At 43.2% G+C, this 25,736-nt stretch overlaps 1 protein-coding gene across 2 annotated transcripts in view; it reads right to left on the bottom strand.

The window, feature by feature from the left end:
• The window catches only part of KIF17 (kinesin family member 17), a 360,746-nt gene extending 342,389 nt beyond the window's left edge, over nt 1–18,357 (bottom strand). Inside the window, exon 1 of one of the 2 annotated variants that reach the window (XM_069240033.1) lies at nt 16,528–18,357. In XM_069240033.1, the coding sequence (XP_069096134.1) occupies nt 16,528–16,752 (225 nt within the window). In that variant the 5' untranslated portion in view covers nt 16,753–18,357. The remainder of the gene's footprint in view (nt 1–16,527) is intronic. The other variant, XM_069240034.1, reaches the window with a different exon arrangement.
• Between the last annotated feature and the right edge of the window lie 7,379 nt (nt 18,358–25,736).

Below are 25,736 nucleotides of genomic sequence, written 5' to 3'. Positions count from 1 at the left end.
GTCCCCTGGGCATGGTCATTGGGCATAGTGGCATGTAGGGGGGGCACAAATAAGGCCCCCCTATGCCACCAAAAAAATAAAAATATAAAAAAAATTATACTTACCTGAACTTACCTGTACTTCACTGGGATGGGTCCCTCCATCCTTGGGTGTCCTCCTGGGGTGGGCAGGGGTGGCAGGGGGGGTCCCTGGGGGCAGGGGAGGGCACCTGTGGGCTCATTCTGAGCCCACAGGTCCCTTAACGCCTACCCTGACCCAGGCGTTAAATTCAGGCGCAAATGCGGTTTTTTTTGACCCGCCACCTCCCGGGCGTGATTTTTGCCCGGGAGTATAAATACGACGCATTGGCGTCGCCGTCATTTTTTTAGACGGGAACGCCTTCCTTGCATCTCATTAACGCAAGGAAGGCGTTCACGCAAAAAAATGACGCTCTTTCTTCATACTTTGGCGCTAGACGCGTCTAACGCCAAAGTATAAATATGGCGTTAGTTTTGCGCCGAATTTGCGTCGAAAAAAACGACGCTAATTCGGCGCAAACGGAGTATAAATACGGGCCTTAATGTTTAAAGAAGCTCAGCGTGTATTTCAGTGACGCGCACACTGGTGTTTTAATGACAGTTAATTTGCACACACTTTTAGGCTAATGACAGTGGCACAAAATGTTTAAAGAAGCGGTAATTCATTTTTGGATGTGCATTTCAGTGATGCATATACTTTTGGGTTAAGGACAGTTTATTGTCAGTTGTGTGCAAAAACCATCAGGCACAGAACTGCTGGAGTATAATTACAACTCACAGGAATTCCTACAAAAACAAAGTGTGGTTTAGCATATGTGTATATATATATATTGCCTGGGTATTGTTGCTTATGAGGAGATGCACAATACTGTAAAATCGTAATTGTGACATGCACTGTTAGTATATTTATAGGCATTGGTTTTTCACATTGGTTTATGCGTACATTTTTAAATTTGGCCAGATAATGTATTCTATTCCAGGTTGTATAAGGATCAAAGTAATTAAATAAAGGGAAAGCATTATGGCAGCTATACAAGGGGTGAGTGCACCATCACCATTTTTGCAGATGCCAGGTGAACCACCTATCAGATCGAAAATCTGATTGAGGGCTTTTACAAAGTACCTAGAGGCTATTAGTGGAAATAGGTATTGCCTGGAAAGAAAAGGGTTCCTATTAGAATATAATTTGAGATTTGAGGGACAAACGCTATATGAACATTTCCCTGCAGAAGTGCATAATGGCTCAGAAGATGAGAATGAGTTGGTTGAGTACCATGAAGAGGTGCGGAATTTGGAAAAGCATTTTGACATACAACCAAGTCTGACAGTAAATAGGCACAGGTTTTTCACCAGGGAGCATCTCCAGGAGGCATCAATAGATACATATGTGGCAGCATTATGTATTTTAGCTGCAGACTATGAGTTTGGGGAGTTCACGTCTCAATTACTTAGAGATCAGATAGTTGAAAGATGTTGGGATAAAACAGTCCAAGAGAAGTTACTCACTCTAAAGAATCTGTCATTAGCAGAGACGATTGACATTGTGAAAAGTATTGACATTTTTCATAAAGCATCCAAAGAATTAATTGCGAAAGTAAAATCTGTGGCAAAATGGGATATTTTGCAAAAGAATGCCAAAGTAGCAAAAATCAGGTAGGCGTTGTAACGCAGAATGAAAATGAAGAGGAGTGGCATGTCTTATGTGAAAATACGAAGGAAATGGTTACCAACAAGTGAAGGTCTCTAAAGTTATTGCCACTTGACAGGACTCCGGTATTGTCTGAAGGAAAAAATAATTGACCTGATAGGGTATTTTGAGTGTACTTTACAGTTTAAAGGGAGAAGTATTATTGGAAAAGTGTATGTTGCGAAAAAAGGGTTGAACATTCTGGGGTGATACCACCAAGGATTATTTGAAATCATGCTTAGACCTGGGAGGAAAATTCAAGTGTCAGTGGTAAATGAAGAAGAAAACACTCTGACCAGGGGTGTGAGTCAAGAAGGATGTGTGCGGGTCCAGAAATGTAAAGGTGTGTTAAGACTGGTTTAGGTAAGATCAAAGGGTTTAAATGCAGGAACCAAGTAAAGGATGGGTCAGTACCGTTGAAACATAAAATGAGAAGTGTTCCTGTCAGTATTTGAGGAATTAGCTGAGACGTTGAGGAAAATTACTATAGAAGGTGTGATTGAACCAGTGGAGTCCTTGTTATGGTTGTCACCTTTAGTGATCACAAAGAAGAAGAATGGGGACCTATGCATTTGTGTGGACCTGAGGTGTTTAAAAACAAAGTCATATGGGTAGATTCCCATCCATTACCGAGCACAGACGATATTGTAAAAATAAATCTGTATCAAATGTGTTCAGCAAGGTTGATTTAGCTTCCGCCTATAACCAGGTAGGGTTAGATCAATCAAGCAGAAATTTAACGGCTTTTGTGTCACCCATCAGTTCTTTAAAGTTTAGGAGACTGCTGTTTGGGTTGGCCTCAGCCGCATCCATCTTTCAAATTGAAATGGAGTCTGTTTTACAGGGGGTGGAAGATGTTGTCACATTCCAAGATGATATTCTGAATGCAACGAAAGACATCACTGAGCATGATAGAGTGTTACAGACTCTGTTAGAGAGACTGGATAAGGCAGGTATAGTGGCTAACATAAAAAATGCATTTGTGCAAAGTCTAGGAAGGAGTATTTGGGGCATATAATTTCAGAAGAAGGTGTAGAACCACGTCCAGGGTTGGTGGATGCTATCGCCCTGGCTCCTGTTGCCGAATGCCAGGAACAAGTTTCAAGGGTGTGCGAGTTCCATAAGAAATTCATCAGGGATTTTTCAGGAAAAAAACAGAGATTTCTGCTTCTCAAGAAAAACAAAGTATTTGAAAGGAATGAGAGTTGTAAAGCAGAATTTGAATCGCTGAAGCAGTTCAGCCAAGGTGTTTGCACCTTTTGATCCAAAATGTCAGTGTTTGATCACAGTGGATGCCAGTAACAGTGAGTTAGGTGCAGCATTGTAACAGATGCACACTATAGGCAAAAAGACTATTGGTTTAGTCTCAGGAGCATTTAGAGATAATGAAAATGTGTTTATTGTCCATGAAAAGGAATTATTGGTATGCTGCTGGAAGGATGAATGATTCAAGAGTTACGCACGGGGTGTAAATTCACATTGATGACAGATCACAAACCATTAGTGAACATTTTCAGTGGCATTGAAATCAAAGACCAGACACAAAGAATAGCCAGGATAAGCTCTAAGTTGTTGCAATTCCAATTTGATGTACAACACATTCCAGATAGACAAAATGTAAGGGCATACCATCATTCAAGAGCACCGTAGGTGTGTGATATGACACGTTTAACAAAGAATGAGGATGATGAGTAATGTCTCAATGCTGCCATTAATGTGTTTTGTGAAGGAGGGTTTGAAGAAGATGAATGGTTTGAGTGTTTGAAGGAGGATGAGGATATCAAACTGATACTGAAATATGTAACAGGGGGTTGGCCAAAGGAGAGGTCTTTACATCCCAATTTACAACAATACTTTAAAGTGGCTGATCAGTTGACAGTAAAAGAAGGAAATATGGTCATGAGAGGTGACAAGTTATTATCACCAAGGCGGTTACACAGTAGAATCATACATGTTGGGCATGATGGTCACTTAGGCCAAACAATGACTTGAATAAAGTTTTTAGATCAGTTTACTGATGGCCCTGTACGGATAGTGGAATTGTTCAGGCGGTCAGTGAATGTTCAATATGTGCCAACAGTGAAAAGTCTTTAAAGTTATGGGCTCCTCCACCTCCTCCTGTTGAGTTACTTGAAGGGCCATGGTCACAAATGGCCATAGACTTCATTGGGCCATTCAGGTTCTTCCTCAAAATTTAAAGTATGCTGTTGTAGTTGTTGACTACTACGGCAAATGGTGGGTGGTAGAGTTTGTGTCAGAGCCTAACACCAAAGCTGTTATATTGTTTCTACATAAAATATTAATTCGAGAAGGGTTCCCAAAGGAACTAGTGTCAGATAATGGAGTACAACTTGTATCCAGTGAAGTGAGGGAATTTTTATCTGCTTGTTATGTGACTCACAAACTAGTGGCGTTATATCACCTACAGGCTAATGGTTTGGTCGAGAAAATGAACCGAAGTTAGTAGACTGTGTTCAGTGGGCCATCAAGAATGGGCTCATTGTGCATAAATCTGTGGATAGCAAGTTGATTTCCCATTGTACCACTCCATATGGGGTAACAGAGAAAACTCCTTTCGAGATCATAAGGGGCCGCTTATCTTCTTGGACTATGGTTTCATCATGGTTTAAAGGGTGGAGGGCCAAGTCAGAACATGAGCGTCCCACAGATTTTGAAATTCGTAAAAGGGTGGAACCATCACAAATGAAAAGGGAAGGAGAATTTAGATAATAAACATTGTACCAGTAAAGCAAGGTCCAGGATAGAGGTGGGGCATTGGATCCACATTAGGGAGCCAAGTCATGTACCCAAAGGGGTATCTACGTTTAGAGATCCTGTTAAAAAAGACATTGTCAAAGGAAATGATGTCAGGGTGAAAGGTCATAAATGGTGGAATTTCAGCAGAGTGGTAGAAGTTGTGCATGATGGTTTGGGTCCAGACAGCACTACCAACTGGTTACAGAAGGGGCAAAAAAGTATAAAGTCATCATAACAGAAAACAGTTGAGAAACATGAAGAAAGTCAACATTTGACTAGAGAAAAGAGGATCATAAGGAAACCTATGAGGTACCACATGTAGCGTTGAGTCAGACTAAACTTCTGGGTATCCCATGTAATGTAATGTCAGAAGATATGCTATATAATACTCAATTTATGTTATATCCAATGATATGGGCAATTAGTAAAGTTCAGTTCTGTTCAAAGAGTTCTAGGATACATTAGTGACAGTGACTACCAATCTTCATAGAACATGATCATTGTTCAGGTTTGGATGGATCTGAAATTTGTGATTATCATTTTGATGTATCATAGTTTAATGTATCATAGAATGTTTATGGGTTACGTATAATGTATAAGGGGGAAGATGTTGTGGTGATCTACTTGCGGGCTCGGGGACCGTAGAAATATTTTTGGAAATTCATGATCCAGTTTGGAATGTATGACTGTTGTAACAGGCAGTTGACACCTGGTGCTGTTAAGGTGTAGACATGGAATAAATATCTCACTGAATTTACACAATGATGTCTCTACATTATTAGCGTATAAACTACTACAATCTTCTTTATTAAAAAAAGAGTCCCCAAGCCACTTTTGGCCCTGTGGACCGCATCCCAAGGACATTTTATTTCCAAAAAGGGGAGCGGGTATGTGGCCTCCCTCCGTAAGCCACTATAGACCCTGGTGATCCTACCACCCAGGGCCCTTTGTTTTGAAAAAGGGGAGAGGGACAGAAAAATATATTATTAGTTGAGGGGGTATCTGATGCCTCTCCCTATGCATGTAGAGGCCCGAGGGACTCCATCTACGGGTGCCAAAAACATTTATTTTAAGGGAGTGAGCACATGGCCTTCCTCCACAAGCCCAAGTAGACCCCAGGGACCCCATGCCCCTGGTCCAAAGACTAATATTAGGGGACGGGGGTGTAGCTCTTCCCTGATTTTTAGAGGCTACAAGGACCCTATCCCTCGGGGCCTTATCCATTATAAGTGGGTGTTCCGATGCCCACCAGGGGCACTCACAATACAAAACGCCCAATACTTTACAGTCAGGTCGAGTATGAACAATGTAAAAATGGAAATAAAAAATACCTCAATTTACAGCGGAGCAGCAGACGTACACTAATTAAGTTAAATCAATCTGTACTTCGTCAATGCTCCAAACAAACACAAGGAAGTCAGGCAGTAAGCAACGCATTGCAAGTGCTGACGGATTACAAGGCAGCAAAGAAGAATGATAAGGATGACATTGAATGGTAAGTAATGGGCGGATTGAAAGCCTTTTTTTTTTTTAGATACAATAGGTCATTGGCAAGCAACAGAGCATGAACGCTACCTGCAGGTCTGACCTAAAAAGAGAATCTCTTTGGAAACTTTTGTGGAGATACGTCAAATGGCACCAAAGTTATTAACAAACCAAAAAGGTTTTCCTAAGGAAAAGCTAACCTAACTATAATTACCTACTGGCGACCACTGGGTAACATATACACACACCTGTGTGTGTGCACGTGTGTGTCTCTCACCAGGTTGAAAAAATTTTGAACCAAAATGACCCCTGAAGAAAACCGTCCCATATGCTCAAAGCAATTATGATCCTAAATCCAAAGAACAATTATTGACAAACAGGAAGGAGCTGGCATCATTTTGCAGAGTCCATGTTGACGTGTTTTAGCTGAAAGCCTTAGTCAAAACACTGTCAACATTACCAGGAAATACCCTTTATGTACACATATACAGAGATATATAGAAAAATAGAGGGTAAAAAAGAGACCTGCAGAAATAGAAAAGGTGTAAGTGAGTCTCACAAAGAGACAAACTAAGATATGCAGGATGAGTAAAAAAGACCCACAGCAAGGGGGAACTTTTTCCGGTGGCCGGGTGGCCTTGACTACATGTACCACCCTCTCTTGCGGCATCAAGGGCCGCCAATGCTCATACCATGTCAGGAGGCATATAAATTAAAGTTCCAGGTCCTGCTGTGCGGGATGTGCGTGGGACACGCCCGGGCACATGCCCAGGTGAACACAGGGCCAAGAGCGGGCCTGTCTGTGCCCGTCCATGTTCGAATAAGACTGGGCTGGGCCACGTCCCTTGGCTTCATCTTGTGGGTGCGCCTATGAGGTATTGTGCATCTGGTGTTTTATTCTCATTCTCTCTGGGTGGCTGGGCCACCTTCTGACGCACTAGGGTAAAAGGAAAGTCCTCTCCTCTGTAAAAGTGGTGACTGTACGTTAGAGGGTTATATAAGAAAAGCAACGGGAGTACTAAACAAAGAAATACATATTGCGGAACGATGATTGTCTGCCACTGACGTTTTGGCTTCTAATACACTATTGTACCCAGAGTTAATTGTTCATCACTCTAATGTGCCCATCATTAATTCTCACAAAACCATTTTGGATACACTGCTTCGGCCAGTTGAGCATGACTGTGCTCAGGGGGAGGTCCCCAGCCAACCATTAGCATCATCTCAAGACAGAGCCCCTGACGGTGGCTCCCCTACTTAAAGGACAAGACGCCAGGGTGTAAAAAGAAGGCCTGTTTCCATTGCAGCTTTATTTGACTCTGATGATGTTAATTATTGTGCCAAAGTAATATGTCATTCTCTGAGTCGTTGACTGTTTTTCATGATAACCTTCTTGAAAATGTTAAGGGGTTAACGCATGATTTGCTCTCACCTATTACAAAGAGACTGGCAGATATTGCAGAGCTTTTGCATAGTATTAGGTCAATTATTTCTGGCATTCCACAGACCTACCCACCTCAGTCGTTGCCTGTGTTGGGCCAAGCACAGCCATACCTTTCTACACGCGAAGGTGGTTTTGGGCCCATTATAGATGAGTCAGCCAGCACTACGGCCATCAATGCAACATCAGGCATCTATCATATTCTTAAATCAAATACCATAGATGGTACCCTGCCTTCAATATTGTTAAATTCTCACCGCCAGTATACAATCGGACCAGCAACCTTGGCCTGCCAACCAGATGACTATACCATCATTAATTTGTCCTGGAGCAACAATAAAGGGACTGTTAGTGTTCCAGGTACCATTAACTTGCCTCCAGATTGCTGCCCTTATGTGGCAATTTTGGTTAATTTCCCGCCTCTGACCCCTCATGTAAGTGAATCTCTGGAGAAGCTAAAGAATAAAGTTGTTCACTTGCTTAGTGCGAATTCTATATTTCCAGCTAATATAGCCAATCAAATCCTGGTGACTAGAAGAGTAGGCTGGATCGGCCCGCTAAGCAAAAACTTTACAGGGGATTGCATTATTATCAATTTTAAGCAACCTAGTTTTGCAGGGGAAACCTTAGCAAGGTCGATGGTAATTACCCCACTTGCAAGGAACATAGCGTTACTCCCACTGGGCTTTCTTTAATCAAAATCTACGAAGCAACAAACTGTTATACAATGGCAAAATAACTAATCGACAGAGGACAAGGTGCGAGTTTATGCATATCTTGCCTGTGGCCACATCCAATAGGTACCAGGTATTGAGTTTGTTGCAAGATAATGATTGACTTGTGCATAGAAGGGGCCATTCCTTCCACCGCTGTGAGGAGAGAAGCGGGGTAACTCTGATGGTTCCTGCTGTAGTTCTGCTGAACCTTAAACCCAAATCTATAACTGGTCCTGAGGGATGTCTGATAGGGAAAATTGGGGCTTCTGTAAACACTAGTAAAGATAACCACAGCTTCAATGAGCCACCATTTGTGGAACCCTCTGGGAGCTTACTCAGCCAGGAATATAAAGGTGTTTTAACATTTGCCACATGGAATGTATGTGAGTTACAGAATAAGCTGTGCTCGCTAGACTGGCCTCATATTATTGAGGGTATTGATGTTATCTGCATACAGAAAATGTGTTGTATGAACCCAATTCATGTGGAGGGTTTCTCCTCACACTTTATGGGGCTGTATAATCTCAAGCGGAATTTGCTACTGCTAAAAAGCTTGCTTCTGAAGAACCTCATACCTTATTTCTATAGCTAGTAACAAAGGGGGTAATTGATGTGGTGTGGTCAACTTTTAAAATAATGTATTTGATACCTCCCATAGTAAGGTGGTCCAAGCCCTGGATTTGGGCCTGGAAACTTTCCTACACATTATCCGTTCTAATTCTGTATTGATATGAGCTGGAGATTTTAATATACAGCAATGTTCCCTTCCTGAGAATAAAATATGTGGCTACTGCAGCTCAGATGAGGATGGTATCACACATTTTTGCCACAACTACTATGGGAATGCATTGAACTTGGTAATGTACAAATATGATCTTCTTATGTTGGACTCTAAACTGGGTCCTAACGGGGAGCAGATCCCATCTTTTGTTGGTAGAAATGTCAATACTGTTATAGACAATGTTTTGGTATCCGCCTCTGACCATGATTTGGTTGGCACCCTTAGTATCATCCCGACTGTAATAAGTGATCATAACATCATAACGCTACCTCTTTTTTTATGGAACAATAGTGAGGTACCTACTACTATTTCTAATATTATCCCAGTTAAGCCTAATAGCATAAGGATTAAATGGCCAGGAATAGAGCCTAACAGTATTTTATGAGAAGTACTAATAAAAAATATGGTAGAGTTTAACTACTGTTTTTTTGGGGGGTGGACCATGGAAAAGTGTTGTCTAGTTTTAGTCAAATTACAAGTTGTATCAGCTCTCTGTTGACACAGGCCGCAAGATCTACTCAAGCTAGTAATCGGGGGTGGGTTGACGACTTATGTACCCAGGCTTCCCACCTTTTGAAAGAAGCTTTACATAGTTCACCTACATACCCTGTAGTTTATAGGTCACTTTGCAAATCTTACAACCAGTTATATGCAGTCAGGAAGAAGGTGCTACAGGAAGAGGCATGGGCTGAATTGAAAGAGGCTGCTGAAACAAAGGATACTAAGCTATTCTGGGATACAATTAGTGCCCCCTTTTTAAAAAATGATGCAATTTCAGATCTCAATTCTTTTGCCCCCTATGAAGATTGGGTATCCCATTTCTCTGATATCTCTAAATGGAATCAGGAGGCTTGTAGTTTAACTGTATGTGTGGGTATCTTACTTCTGAATCCTCTTCCTTTAAATATTATCCTTGATGAGGTCCTCTTTGCTTTGCAGCTTAGTGCAGCCAGTGGGGCTTCCGGCTCTTGTGGGGTGCCAGTAGATGCCTTTACAGCAGGTAGGGACCTTTGGGGCCCTATCTGACTAGGGTTTTTAATGCAGCAGCAGTAATTGGGATCCCTACATCCTGGGCTGTCTCAACAATTGTGCCTATCTTCAAAAAGGGTGATAAATGAGACCCCAAGTATTATTGACCTACTTTACTCTTGTACTTCTCTGTAAAACTGATGGGTAGGATTTTTCTAATGAGGCTTGTGGAGTGGGTGCAGGATAACTATTTTATCAGACGTACAGTTTAGATTTAGGAAGGGCCTTGGAACGGTCAAACAATGTGTAAACTTGGACCTGTTGATTGGAAAATATACTAGGGCCAAGCTGCGATCCCTTTATCTCTGCTTTGTTGAGTGCATTCGACTTGGTTGACCATTCTATTATTTGGTCAACTTCGACCTCCCTTGGTGCTCCGAGGGAGATCATTTGTTTTCTTGCACACCTGCATGTGAATTTATCTTCTCAAGTGCGATTTGGTCCCCAGGCTGAATGTTCACCCACTTTTAGGTTTGGGAGGGGTATTAGACAAGGCTGCATTTTAGCCCCCTTATTGTTCTCACTTTTTATTAATGGAGAAGATTAAACTTTGCAGGACCTGTTGGCCAATGCTCCCAGCATCTCCGGCCGTCCCATTCCGGTGTTGTTGTATGCTAACAACGCTGTGCTGTTATCTAGGACACCTATAGGACTACAGAAGCTGATAAATGCATTTGGAGAGTTTGTGGTATATAGTAAAATGGTGATTAATACATCAAAAACATTTCCAATGATATGTGGAAATAAGTTTTTTTTTAAACTAGACCCTTTTTTATTGGTGAGTCCTCAATTTCTGGAATAAACTCCTTTTGTTATCTGGGTGTTTTATTCACAAGTAATAGTATGTGGGGTCAGCAGATGGTAAACGCCAAATCTAGGAAGAGCAGGTCCTGCCATGGGTTTTTTAGGTTCTTAAGTAAACTGACTACCCAGCCCGTTAAGGAGATGGTTGAGATATACAAGGCCAGAGGAGTGTCTACTGCTACCTTCTGGGTGGTACTATGGGGTTATACCCAACATAACCCCCTCCAACTCGAGGAAAATATTTTTTAGAAACGTCTTCTGTGTTTAGCTACCTCAGCGTCATCCTTGATCGCTCATAAGGAGGTTGGTTTGCAGTACATGGGGGACTTACTTTAAATAAAACCCCTTTACTATGGCTCTCCACATGGTCGAAGGAAGCAACACATTTTACAAAAATTATTATTTCAGACTGTCTGATCCTGGACAATGTTTCCCTTATCCCCAGGCTTTCATATTGGAATAAAATCTTTAGTTCCCTTTTTAACAATCCGGTATGGCGAGGCCCATCTAACGTTTTATTTCTTACAAAGAGACAAATCAAGGAAACTTTTTTTTTAAGACAGTGTAGGAACCTGGCCTGATGTGTGGGGGACACCTATGGTGTTGACGCCTTACACCAGGTCCAGGCACTCTTATTAGTGAAGTGTAGGCAGTGTCTTGGAAGCCAGGGCTCTCTAGAAGTAGCTGTAGATGAGCTGCAAAGACTTATCTAGGAGACATGCAAAGCTTATGCAATACCACTATAGTCACACAGTAACTTGTCACACATGGTAGAACCAAACAGTGTTACAAAAATAAAGGTACTTTATTATAGTAACACACACTAGATTACTTATAGGCAGTCCCCCCTAACTGGGGTTAAGTACACACTAGTTATATACACAGTAGCAATCAGCATAGAAACAACAAGCATTGGCAATACTTAGTGAAAATAGTACGGGACCTACGGGAGGGCCAAACCATATGGCTAAGAAAGTGGAATGCGAAGTGAAGTCCCCCACCCCTTTATATGGAGTTTTTAGAGGGGAGCTGGAAGAACTAGGAACTTCAAGCAGTGAGTACCTGAGTGACCCCCAGCAACCAGAAGTGCACAGGTAAGTACCTGGTCTCCCCAAGGTCTAACAGGAGGACTTGGAAAAAGGATTGTACAAGAACAGGACCAGACTAGAAGAAACCAAAGGTGGATTCCGGTAGAAGAGGACCTGCAAAAGAAGGGGACAGAGTGCAGTCCACGATGGAGGGTCCAGTGGGGGCAGGAGCTACTACCACCCTTCTGTAGATGAAGAACCAGGTCGATGGGGAAAGAAGAAGTCCAACTGTGGAGCCCAGGAGCTGAAGAGGAGTCCTTGGAGCGGTGCACATGGCGTCCTACGTCGGTTGTTGGGTTGTAGTTGGTCAGTGGTACTGGAAAACCACCAATGAGCCTTATCAAATGCAAGAGGAGCAAATGAAGAGTTGCAAGGCTGAAGAGGACAAGCAAGGCCTAGGGGATTCAACCCTTCGAGGGGAGTCCAGGGTGACCCTAAGCAGTTGAGAGAGCCAACAGAAGTAGTCTCAGCCCCCACAGGAAACCCACTGGCAGCAGGCACAGTAAGGCGCAGTGAGGCCCACTCAGCACACCTGAAGAGGAGTCCCTTGTCGCTGGTGCAGCAGAGAGGAGACTGTGCTTGGGAGGAAGAAGTGCTGGGGGCCAGGACTACTAGGAGTCTTAAGATCCCTTGGAGCAGGAGACAACAAGACTTGGTAGCTGCAAGAGTCGCAGTGCACAGGGTTACTGCCCTGAAGGGACAGGCAACAGTTAACCGTTTACCAATTTGGACAGCTGGCAGACCAAGGGGACCACTCCAGACCACTGCCTGTGATAGAGGATCCATGCAGTTCCAGAGGACAGGAAATCCACGCAGCCAGATGTTGTTGCTGTAGGTGCCTGCAGATGCAGGCGGGTGACTCCTTCACTCAAAGGGAGATTCCTTCTTGCTGATGGTGCAGGCTGAAGTCTCGCTAACTCCAGAGGATGCACAGCCATCAAAATATTGCAGTTGCTGGAAGGAGCCAGAGAAACAATGTTGCAAAGCTAATTCGTCGCCGAAGTTACAGTCTTGTTGGTTCCTGAAGAGGAACCGACAAGACTGTAACTGTTCCAGTGGCCAGAAGTCGAAGTAAATGATGCAGAGGAGTCCTGGTGGAATCTTGTACATCAAATCTGGGGACCCACCTGCAAGGAGTCCCTAAGTAGCCCTCAAAAGGGGAATGGTCACCTAGCCAGATGACTACCTATCAGGAGGGGTCTATAACCTCACCTGCCTGACCTGGCCTCTCAGATGCTCCCAGGGGGATCTGCACATCTTGGTTTCAAGATGGCAGAATCAAGGGGCCACCTGGAGGAGCTCTGGGCTCCACCCCTCAAGTGGTGATGGACAGGGGAGTGGTCACTCCCCTTTCCTGTGTCCAGTTTTGTGCAAGAGCAGGGGTCGGGGCCCTGAGCTGGAACAAACATGTTTATGCAAGGAGGGCCCCAAATGTGCCCTTCAAAGCATAACGGTGGCTTGGGGAGGCTACCCCTCCCAAGCCTTGTAACACCTATTTCCAAGGGAGAGGGTGTTGCCTCCCTCTCCCACAGGGAATCCTTTGTTCTGCCTTCCCCTGCTTGAGATAGTCAAGCAGCAGGAGAGCAAAAAAACTGTCTGAGGGGTGGCAGCAGCGCGGGCTGCCCGGAAAACCCCAGAAAACTGGTAGGAGCAACACTGGGGGGTCCGCTAAGGAGTCCCCAGAGTGCATGGAATCATATAGGCAATACGGGCAATCAGTACTGGGGTATGATTCTGACATGCTTGATACCAAACATGCCCAGGTTCGGAGTTACCATTATGTAGCTGGACACAGGTACAGGACCTGTGTCCAGTACACAGGTAAAATGGCTTCCCCGCTCTTACAAAGTCCAGTGCAATGGAACTGCAGTTCACAGAAGCCCCTCTGCTCATGTGTGGGTGCCCTCACACACACAGGAGCCTGCACCCTGCCCTCTGGGCTAGGAGGGCATACCATAGGGGTGACTTACAGCTACCTAGGGCAGTGACCTGTGGTGAAAGGGTGGATGCACCTTTTTCCGCAGACTGCAATGGCAGGCTTGCAGACACATTTTGTATGGCCTCCCATGGCACACTATACATGCTGCAACCCATGGGGAACCCCTGGTGCCCGAAAGCTCTGGATACCTACGTACCATATACTAGGGACTTATAAGGGGTCACCAGCATGGCAACTGTGGAGTGCATAAAGGTCCTACGCAACCAAATTTAGAGGGAGAGAGAACAATCACTGGGTCCTGGTTAGCAGGATCCCAGTGAAAACAGTCTAAGCACACTGATAGCAGGCAAAAAGTGGGGGTAAGCATGCCAAAAAGAGTGACTTTCCTAAAGACAGGTATGACTGTAGAATGAGAGAAGAGTCAAACAAATCGATAGTTGTCTTTTATTTGCCTCTTATCGCTAGGGACGGCTGTCAGTATTATTTAACTTGTGTCAATAACATCCAGTAATGTTATGTTCTGACCAGATTCAGATCACGCACGGTGCACCATTTGGTTGCTTTTCCTAAAAATGAAGAGCTGCCCTCCAGATACAATGCCATGCCCATGTGATGGTTTGTCAAAAGAAAGCACTTTGCATTTTATGCTTTTTTGTGATTTTTTTTATAAGAACATTGGGTGTTTTTGTCTCAAACATTTTTTCCTTGCCTTTAACATTAGAGATCATAATAAAGCAATGGAGTATCTGTTTGCAATTGGTGACTTCCTTTTGTGTTTTAATGTTGCCCTTTTTATAATGAAGGCCCTGCACCTAAGGAATTTATTATGTGATAGATGATTTAAATGGGTGAATTTCGGTTATTGGATATTTTAAGTAAATTTAAGTACTGTATTTCCTATTTGCTTTTATGTTGTTTATATTGCATGTACTTTAAGGCTGTTTTTAAACTTGTCGAATAAAGTTTTGAACTGAAACCGATACATCGCAAGAAGGATTAAAGAGTTCCGGAAAGATAAGGAAAATACCCATATCAGTAGAAAGAACTAAAGAGTCAGAGAAAGGATGCAAGAGGCAAAAAGACCCGAAAAAGATCAAATAACCAACTGAAACAGAAAGGGGTGAAAGAGGTTCTGACAGAAGGAATGAACATCAAATAAAGTCACGGAGAAGGATAGGGATCACTGAAAGAGAGGACATAAGTGAGACACACAGAAAAAGTAGAAAAAATAAAGGGCTAAAGAGACACCACCTACAAGAGTGACTGTATAAGAGAGACCCACAGAAAGAAAAAAAGCAAAGCAGCACTAAGTAAGTTACAGAGCATCTTTAAGCAAAATTATGAAAACGTTGTATTTGCGCTCATATAAAGTGGAAAAGGCTATCTCATGTACACACAATTAATATCTGATAATCATATGGATGCCTTCCCATCACAGCAGAAATCTTTTTCTGAAACCATTATATTTTACTCACCTAGTGACCCAGGTTTCTGCACTGACTTCTTTACATTTCATGCACTTGTAGTATCCATGCTCCCTGCACCCGTGTGGGATGCATTTCTAGATATACTATAAAACGATTAATTTTGCCCATGCTCGTTAACCATTCACATGTCTCAGCTTCTCTTTGTGCGTCAGGGCTAACAGCTTATGATGGTTAGAATCAATCAACTGTTTTTGCAGTAGTTTCCTTTGCCTTTTCCACGTGAATACAGCACCGCAAAATACTACACTGGTGAGGGTATAATTAATTAACTTAGGCTTAGCTTTTTAGTCATAACTATCAATCCATCTGTAGAAGTGGCATCCGTTGTTCCAAACATTACAGTATACTGCCATATTTGTGCTACCTTATGAGCCAACTGCAAGATGCGCTAGTGGAACTATTTTTTGGACCAGCATAGTAACAACTTAGCAAACAACCCTTTCCACTAGGAAATAAAAAGAAAGACGATTTAAGATCAGTAACTGGCTAGCTGGACTCGGGCCAAAACATTGTAAGTTTACAGATAGCATTCTCTCCTTTCCTTCAACTGGCATGTCAACCACATTCTACTACCAAGGACTTATTAGCGCCTTGGATGTAGAAGCTCAGTCAGCTTCAGGCATTATGTTTAAAAATCTTGGAGTACTTCCTCCTAGAAAGAGGACAATGACGGCAGACCTTGAATCATGGCGACTTAACAATCTGGCCGGCAAGGGTATCCACATAAGGATAGGCAAAACTACTCAATACCAATATTTATATGCTTCCTGAAACTCTGAGTAAGGTGCTTTCTTTCACAAGGCGATGTGCACAAACTGTGGTTTATCATCTAAACCCTCTACAGAAAAATGGACCTTAGACACCAAAGAAGTGTATAAGTTAATAAAATCCAAAACAAAGCCGTTCGTTTTCGGAGACTACAAAGGTTGTCAAGGCAATCACTATTCAAACCTTACTACTGCCCTTGAGCACTTGCCATATATACTGCAGGGGCCTAAACCAGGTCAGACATGGGAATCATAGCCAAGCAAATGGTACCATGGCACACTGTTTCGGCGTCAAGATATTAGGTAAAAAGCCACAACGCTGACTCCTTCCTTTACCAACAATGCAATAAGAGTTAAATCATATCTCATAAGACCCACACCTCTGCACATACAAGGTGAATAACAAACTGAACAGTTGTGTTGAATTTTACATTGTTTTTTTTAAAAGAAAAGCAATAGAAAGATCTCTTGGTTTTGGCATCTCAGGTGAATGTGGAGGCAGGAGACAAAGATGGTGGGTTGGACTCACCTCCACCAGCGGGTATGCAATCTCATTATAGATCTGCTCTGTACACTGATTCATGTAGTATGCACCATCAAATGTGAACTGCTTCGGGGGCTCGTCTGCTCCATCTGGCTTCTGGAGAAAGCACTGGCCCCTGCTACTATCAATTTTCACCACCTCTTTGCATTTTAGGTCCTTCTCCCGGTCATTCATAGGCCGGCAGCGGACAATCACTTTTACTGATTCCATGATTACTTTAAACACAGCTTTGTAGATCCATTCTTTGAGGGAACGATATAAAACCAGTTTTTTTATGGAGTGATATTTTCAAGCCAATCGTGCTCTGTAAGGACAAATCTTCCCACTAGACATCAAGGGTAGAAGATAGTTTTTGGGCTATGCAAGAGTTCAATGTATGTCTTCTCTTGTTTGTAGGGAATTGCTGTCTATATTCTGAGATTATTGTTGTTAAGGTGCCAGCTGTACTGAAAATAGAAGCCGACCTCTTTCCTCGTTAATGTGAAAGAAAAATGTGAGCTAGCCTGCTTAAGTTTACAAACTTCTAAAATCAACCCTGATAGAATCCCAATTTACGTAACGGCAACTGGGGTCGGGGAATCGCCACCCATTCTAGGCTTAGTTGAGAGGGCAGCGTGGCCCTCTCAAGGTTTAGATAACTCCAGGCAATATGCTGCTCCCCTTGCAGTATTCACCTCTTGTGGATATACTGTTAAGTCTGCTCAGCCACTCTTCCAACAAAGGGGTGGTACTCTCACTCCATCAGACTGTCACTATCCAAATGGACACTGTGTCGCTTTAAATATATATAGGTGTGCCTTCTCTGGAAGATGCCTCGTTTCAGATTTCTTATCTGTTCAGTCCTAGATGCTTCAACGATAGTAGAGGTTCACTCATCTCGCTTCTCTTATTCTGCTCCACTGTCTCTTATGCCCACGCTTCTCTTACCTCGCTATTGCTTCCATTATTTTTGCCTTATCTTTACCAGCTGAATGTCTAGTCTCGTCACTTTCCAAACATCTTTACCAGCAGCCAATATCTTGCTTTACTATGTAACTAGTTGTTTCTAGGTGCACTGTATCAGTTTTCCTTTCTCCAAGTTGCTTTCACTCTCTCTCGTATGCAGGTTTTACTTTATATGCTTTCCTGCATTTGCCCAGCACCTTTCTACCAACCACCTACACTGAACACTATCCCGTGCAGTGTCACTTCCCCGTATCCTCTTCACCATCAGTACTGTGTCCTTATTTGCTTTCCCCGTTGTGTATTCCCTTTGTAATGACTCGTCTCCGTTGACCTGTCTGTTTTGTCTGCAGTCTTCTTTCTGTTTCAACCTTACCACGAGGTCTCCTGTCTCTTCGCTCTTCAGTCGGCTCTCTTTTCTTCCTCTCTTTCTCTCTCCTAGTGCCACTTCTCCTCATCTGCACCTAATTTTCCTTTTTGCATACTATTTCATTTGCTATCACTCCCCCTTTTATTCTAACGACTTCCTTCCTCTGCAGTCTTTTTATTCCTCTACCGGCCTCCGTTCCCAGTTGCACTATTATCCTATCCTCAGGTATGTCCCCTCCAACGACTTGTCTTCCACCTCACCTCTCCTGCTTCTTCTATTCGCCGTTGCTCCACCTCTATTATCTCCCACCTCACTATTTCTGTGCTCTTTACGCTGTCAGCCTCTGTTCTCCGGTCGCTGTAATCTACCGCTCCCAACACGGGACAGATCGCGATCTCCTGCGCTTCTTTTCAACGCTGTGTAGTATCTTGTGTCAGCCTCTCACCATCGTACCAGACCCCTCTCTCAACCTTTTCCCTACTCTTTCTTTCTCTCTCTCTCTCAGACCCGGCTTTTCCGCAGTATCAATCTCCCCCCACACACCCCTCCCCCAGCGTTGAGGGTCTCCTAGCAACCGCGCTATGCCGTCCCCCGTATTGACGTCAAAGCCACGCTAGGAGGCGTCTCCAAACTTGTCACTTTGCTTTGGTGTCAGTCGCGTGGGACACCAGTGCGCACGTTCTTTTTCCTTACCCGCCTACTTGGTTATAAAGAAGGTGCCCAATCAGAGCTTCGGAATTAGGCGGGAGAGTCATGCCCCGCCAAGGACACAGAGAACGGACAATTAGTCAGGATGGCATCCATTTTGGAAGGGGGAATAGATAAGACTGATGAAAACATCGAGTCTATGTCAGGACCGGAGGCTTCGGATTATGCTTTCTCTTCACTTTACTGACAAAACAGCAGCCACTGAAATACAAAAGAACTTTAAACTACAACTCCCATGAGCCCAAGTCCACCAATCATGGCTCTACACTGCCAACATAAATAGCCTGAACATTACAGTCCCTCCTCTTTCTTTGCTGCTGCAGCAGCCAGATAAGTGAAGCGCTTGTATTATGTTTGTGTTGTAATTGGAAGTTAAGCATTTGTCTGTATTTCATTTGTGCACAAGCGTGCATGCTTATTCCTTGCGCTGTCGCGTTTTTATATTTTTTGTACAGGGATCTATGATCCCTTATTTACTTCTACTTCTTGCCGTCGTGGAGCGGGAGCAGGCCACAACCCTGGTCAAACAGGATTACTTTAGAAGCCATCCCAGAATCATTAGATGATCATCCAACTACTGCAGAAGTCATTTTCACGTCATCAGACATCATCAAGCTCTTGAAGTCATCAGCAAAGTTTAGACACTTGAGCCTGATGATTTCAGGATGACTTGAAAATGACCATTTGAGTACCTCACAAGATAAGAATATTCCTGATGACTGAGGATGACTTGAAAATTGGTTTAGGATTACTTCTTAAACTGAGATTGTTCCTGATGATTTGGGGATGATTTAAAAATGACTATCTGATTACTTCAGAGGCATTAACAAGATGAAATTGTTTCTGTCCACTATTTTGGTTGTATTTTCATCAGGAATGCTGTACCGTTTGGCTGAGCACTGAACAGTGAAAACTATTAAGCTACTAGAGCTGCCGGTAACATACAAATAAGCAAACAGTGTGCTTTAGAAAAATGTGTCAAACGTAATTTGCAGGGTAATAATTTTACTGTTTTTATTACATTGAAGTACACCGGGGCAAAAAATAAATTGTGCAGGTGCATTTAACAGTAATACAAGTTAGTAAATCTTGATTATTGGGATATGCAAATTTCTTGAAATGTTTATTTTTATTACATTTTTAAGTAATTTTCATCTGCTATGGACTAGTTCAAGCAGAAAATACCTAGCCACACCATCCTCCAACTGCTGCATAAATTATGATTCCAACAAAAACAATGTTTCCTACACAATGGGGCCTTAAAACAGACTGCAGTCTTGGTGCATGCGATACCATGGCAAGAAAATTGGAAAAGCTAGCTAGTCAACTTTCAAATGTTTATTGGTGTATGCAGACATTAAACAGGTAATAAATAAGTGAAATGTTTGTAGATAGGATTATGACCTCAACTTCTGGTTTGGTGTGGTAGTTTCATATTTGGAATGCACAGACTAAAAGAGGAATCCCTTTTATTATGTATTACAAGAAGTGTATACAGGTAGGTAGTTTTGTTTTCTGATTGGTACAATATTGTCTGTTTTATGCCAACTATTTTACTTTGGAAGTTGTAAAATACATTGTTAGGAAAATGTTGCTCCTGTGCTTTTATGACTGGCAAAGGATTATGTGTTGGTAAAGAACATTTTATTTAGAACAGCTAAATGTGTTTTGTTCTTAAACGTTGTATTTTCGAAAGCATTAGGGTCCTGTCTGTTTCATTTGCCATTACAATGTCAAAATAGTTATACAAGAATTCCACAGAATGCATGCATGCCAACATTTTAAAAGACGGTGATTGTAGGAAAGTACCATCTTGCCTGGCGTGTTACTCCCATATTTCACTGTATATATATGTTGTTTTAGTCTATGTGTCACTGGGACCCTGCCAGGCAGGGCCCCAGTGCTCATAAGTATGTGCCCTGTATTTGTTCCCTGTGTGATGACTAACTGTCTCACTGAGGCTCTGCTAACCAGAACCTCAGTGGTTATGCTCTCTCTGCTTTCCAAATTGTCACTAACAGGCTAGTGACAAATTTCACCAATTCACATTGGCATACTGGAACACCCTTATAATTCCCTAGTATATGGTACTGAGGTACCCAGGGTATTGGGGTTCGAGGAGATCCCTATGGGCTGCAGCATTTCTTTTGCCACCCATAGGGAGATCTGACAATTCTTACACAGGCCTGCCAGTGCAGCCTGAGTGAAATAACGTCCATGTTATTTCACAGCCATTTACCACTGCACTTAAGTAACTTATAAGTCACCTATATGTCTAACTTTCATCTGGTGAAGGTTGGGTGCAAAGTTACTTAGTGTGTGGGCACCCTGGCACTAGCCAAGGTCCCCCACATTGTTCAGGGCAAATTCCCCGGACTTTGTGAGTGCGGGGACACCATTACAAGCGTGCACTATACACAGGTCACTACCTATGTATAGCGTCACAATGGTAACTCCGAACATGGCCATGTAACATGTCTAAGATCATGGAGTTGTCACCCCAATGCCATTCTGGCATTGGGGAGACAATTCCATGATCCCCCGGGTCTCTAGCACAGAACCCGGGTACTGCCAAACTGCCTTTCCGGGGTCTCCACTGCAGCTGCTGCTGCTGCCAACCCCTCAGACAGGTTTCTGCCCCCCTGGGGTCCAGGCAGCCCTGGCACAGGAAGGCAGAACAAAGGATTTCCTCTGAGAGAGGGTGTAACACCCTCTCCCTTTAGAAATAGGTGTGATGGCTGGGGAGGAGTAGCCTCCCCCAGCCTCTGGAAATGATTTGAAGGGCACAGATGCTGCCCATATCTGCATAAACCAGTCTAAACCGGTTCAGGGATCCCCCAGCCCTGCTCTGGCGTGAAACTGGACAAAGGAAAGGGGAGTGACCATTCCCCTGACCTGCACCTCCCAGGGGAGGTGCCCAGAGCTCCTCCAGTGTGCCCCAGACCTCTGCCATCTTGGAAACAGAGGTGTTGCTGGCACATTGGACTGCTCTGAGTGGCCAGTGCCAGCAGGTGATGTCAGAGACTCCTTCTGATAGGCTCTTACCTCTCTTAGTAGCCAATCCTCCTTCCTAGGTAGCCAAACCTCCTTTTCTGGCTATTTAGGGTCTCTGCTTTGGGGAATTCTTCAGATACCGAATGCAAGAGCTCACCAGAGTTCCTCTGCATCTCCCTCTTCACCTTCTGCCAAAGGATCGACCGCTGACTGCTCAGGACGCCTGCAAAACCGCAGCAAAGTAGAAAAGACGACTACTGCAACCTTGTATCGCTTCATCCTGCCGGCTTTCTCGACTGTTTCCTGGTGGTGCATGCTCTGGGGGTAGCCTGCTTCCTTTCTGCACCAGGAGCTCTGAAGAAATCTCCCGTGGGTCGACGGAATCTTCCCCCTCTCCTCATCCAAGTGGCGACATCATGGTCCCTCCTGGGCCACAGCAGCATCCAAAAACCCTAACCGCGACCCTTGCAGCTAGCAAGGCTTGTTTGCGGCCTTTCTGCTTGGGAACACCTCTGTAAGCTTCTTCACGACGTGGGACATCCATCCTCCAAAGGGGAAGTTCCTAGTCCTCTTTGTTCTTGCAAAACACCAAGCTTCTTCCATCCGGTGGCAGCTTCTTTGCACCCTCAGCTGGCATTTCCTGGGCTCCTGCCCACTCTCGACACTGTCGTGACTCTTGGACTTGGTCCCCTTGTTTTACAGGTACTCAGGTCCGGAAATCCACTGTTGTTGCATTGCTGATGTTGGTTTTCCTTGCAGAATCCCCCTATCACGACTTATGTGCTCTCTGGGGGTTGTATGTGCACTTTACACCTACCTTACAGGGTCTTTGGGTGGGCTATTTTTCTAACCCTCACTGTTTTCTTACAGTCCCAGCGACCCTCTACAAGCTCACATAGGTATGGGGTCAATTCGTGGTTCGCATTCCACTTTTGGAGTATATGGTTTGTGTTGCCCCTATACCTATGTGCTCCTATTGCAATCTACTGTAACTTTACATTGCTTGCATTACTTCCTTTTGCTATTACTGCATATTTTTGGTATTGTGTACATATATCTTGTGTATATTTCTATTCCTCATACTGAGGGTACTCACTGAGATACTTTTGGCATATTGTCATAAAAATAAAGTACCTTTATTTTTAATAATCCTGTGTATTGTGTTTTCTTATGATATTGTGCATATGACACCAGTGGTATAGTAGGAGCTTTACATGTCTCCTAGTTCAGCCTAAGCTGCTCTGCTATAGCTACCTTTTCTATCAGCCTAAGCTGCTAGAAACACCTCTTCCACACTAATAACGGATAACTGGACCTAGCACAAGGTGTAAGTACCTCTGGTACCCACTACAAGCCAGGCCAGCCTCCTACAGTGATTTAAAAAAAAAAAAGAATTGTGACCACGTAGTTCACCCATAGACTTCTGTTGAAGGAGAGACAATTTCAGGCGGGAGACGTCCAAAATAAGGCAGGTTTTGGTTTAAAAAATCAGGAGTCTCCTGCCTCAACCAGGTTTATTGGCATGAATGAGAATGCCATGATGATTATTTCGTTGCAGCACCGTTTATTCAATCCTGTCACGCAATTAGAGTGCCTTCCTGCATAATGTTAATGTCTCTGACACTATTGAGTATATGTAATACAAAATGTGTATAAAGTTGAGAGTTAAAAACATGTTTACAAGCAAAAAAGAGAACATTTAATTCTGAACACAAATGTAAATGGTATGTTTGTGGCATCGCCCACTTGTGCAACGAAAACGGCACTATTTGGCGGTACCACGTTAAGAAAAGCTGGAGCTACGGATTAACATGTGGCTTACGTTTGTCCTTTTTCTATCTCACGTTTTACCAGAAGTTTCCCTCTAGTACCGGAAGCGGGCCTGTATAGCCAGACCAGCGAGGAGAAACAAAGAATACGAGCTACCGTGCAAGCGACATGTCTTCTGTTTGCAGGAGAGTGGAAGGGAGATGCATTGAACCTCGTCAATATATTTTTTTAATGGAATCGGGTGTTATGGCTTCCCTCTTCACACTTCTGGGCTGCCTCATCTGCTCTTTGAAACGCGGGTAGCCTCTCCGGTAATGTCGGTCGATGAATGAGGAGCTTTATTTAAGAAAGGTGATGTAAGAGACTGACCCTCATTCAACATCACTGCGCTTCAGTGAGACGGAGAGTGGGCAATTATACATTACGGCCAAAATCCATACATTAGGGTAGTATTGGCGAAATGTACTGCTTTCCTGACTTTATTTTGCACGCTCTCTGTGTCACTGCGGCGCTTGTGAGAGAAGCCAAGATCTCAGGTAAGGTAAAGTGTGCGCTGTGAATGGAGGGTACACGGGAGATCAAACCTCTCCCACCATTGAAACTGTACAAGGCCCAGGGAAGGTGCCAGTTCGCACAACGTGTTAGTGAAATGCTGCTAGTGCAATGTAACAATGGTGCCACTGCAGTGCTTGTGAGTCGTTCGTGAGTGAAAACACAATGAAAGGACCTTCCGTGTGGAGACATTTACCTTTCCTTTATCGCTGCTTTAATGCACGAGTTCACATCCGGAGCCAAAGAGAAAGCATCATACTTTAAACACCTGGCAGACTCTTACAGAAAATGCTGCCTTGCAAGATTATTCACGTGAAAGAAATAAAACGTTTTGAAAATGGAAACTTTTTCCTGGGGTTCAGCAAATCACCGTAAATTTGAATAAAAGAAAGGCTGCATAATGCGGCAGGCAGAGAGTATCGTTGTAATTCGGGTAATGCCGTGTGCAGTGTATTTCACATTGGTCACCGAGATATGGGCCACTCTTAGTGTCTGAAACTTCGCTGTTTCCACATTTTTGCCTCATAAAAGGTCTCCTTTTCCCAGTATCCCCCCACACACTCGCCTTTTGCTTATTCTAATACCACCCCACCTCCATTCGCTCCACAGCTTCTCGCTGAAGCAGTGCCCACATTTTCTCTTCCATTCTTGCCACTGAGGCAGATGAAAAACACCACGTCGGTGTCAATTTTATAGGCTTAATCCTGTCAAGAAACTGGATATTCTCCACATTTTGTGCTCGTTCCCATTAGCCTGTACTTTTTATTTGCTTTTATTTCTCGTCTTCTGTATCTACTCTAAAACCGCCCCCACGGTGCTCTAGTGGTGTATGCTAAAAAAGCAGACCCAGTGGAATGAAGCGGCACGGAAGGTTTAAATTATGTGGCACGCTTGAATAAATTATGTGGTCACAAAATGAGAATTATGTAGCATAATGCAGCTCATCCTTTTCATAGTATTACTTATTTATTTTGACATCTGTACATGCTAACACTGCCTATGCAAATGTTTTGCCTCATTACTTAACACCCAAATGCAGCAGTAAGCAATGTAAAAGTGACCTGTCAGTAATTGTAATAGGCTTTCCATTGTGCAGCAGTACGTGTTAACCCCTTTTTAGTAACTGTTGATTTGTTTGAGTTAGAATCAACATTTTTTGTTAAAATATGTAGCTTATGCAGCATATGATGGATTATGTGGAAAACAATGCAGATATAGAATCATAATTAGAGTGGCTCTGTATATGTCACATACATATACAGGATCTGCCATCAGTGCCACGGCAATATGCTGTTTGAAGAGAGAGTTTCATAAATGCACCAACGCTTATGTTGGAAGCTCCTGCATCATGTTGTTAGTATACCATCGCTACCTCTTGATTTCATTTCTACCCTCCATGGTGGGCTTGACAACCTACAGGGCCAGTGCCATTAGCGGGTAGGGTAGAAGCAAATTATGTAACAGGGTTAACTAAATTATGCAGCAAGAAAAAGTTAATTGTGCAGCGGAATGCTGCACATTTAATGATAATATTACTTCATTATTTTATAGGTTTTTATACATGCTAATACTTACTTGGCAAATATTTCACCTCTTTAGTACCAGTTAAATATTAAATAAAGCGATAAGCAACAGAAAGATGACCATTCACCCTTTGGCAAAACATTTCTACTATACAAGAACACATGTTGCCATGTTTAGTAAAGCTTGAGCAAGATTTTTTTTTTCTTAAACTCTGCAGATTGCGCAGCAGATGATGGATTAAGAGGCACATTCATGACTACCACGGAGTGATCCTGCTTAATGATCCTTAGGTTGTTGACCCTGTACTTCTGTGGCTGTCACTTATTGTGACTCA

This window comes from Pleurodeles waltl, chromosome 6 (assembly GCF_031143425.1).
Source record: "Pleurodeles waltl isolate 20211129_DDA chromosome 6, aPleWal1.hap1.20221129, whole genome shotgun sequence".
Taxonomy (NCBI): domain Eukaryota; kingdom Metazoa; phylum Chordata; class Amphibia; order Caudata; family Salamandridae; genus Pleurodeles; species Pleurodeles waltl.
This window is presented reverse-complemented; position numbering and strand designations above follow the sequence as displayed.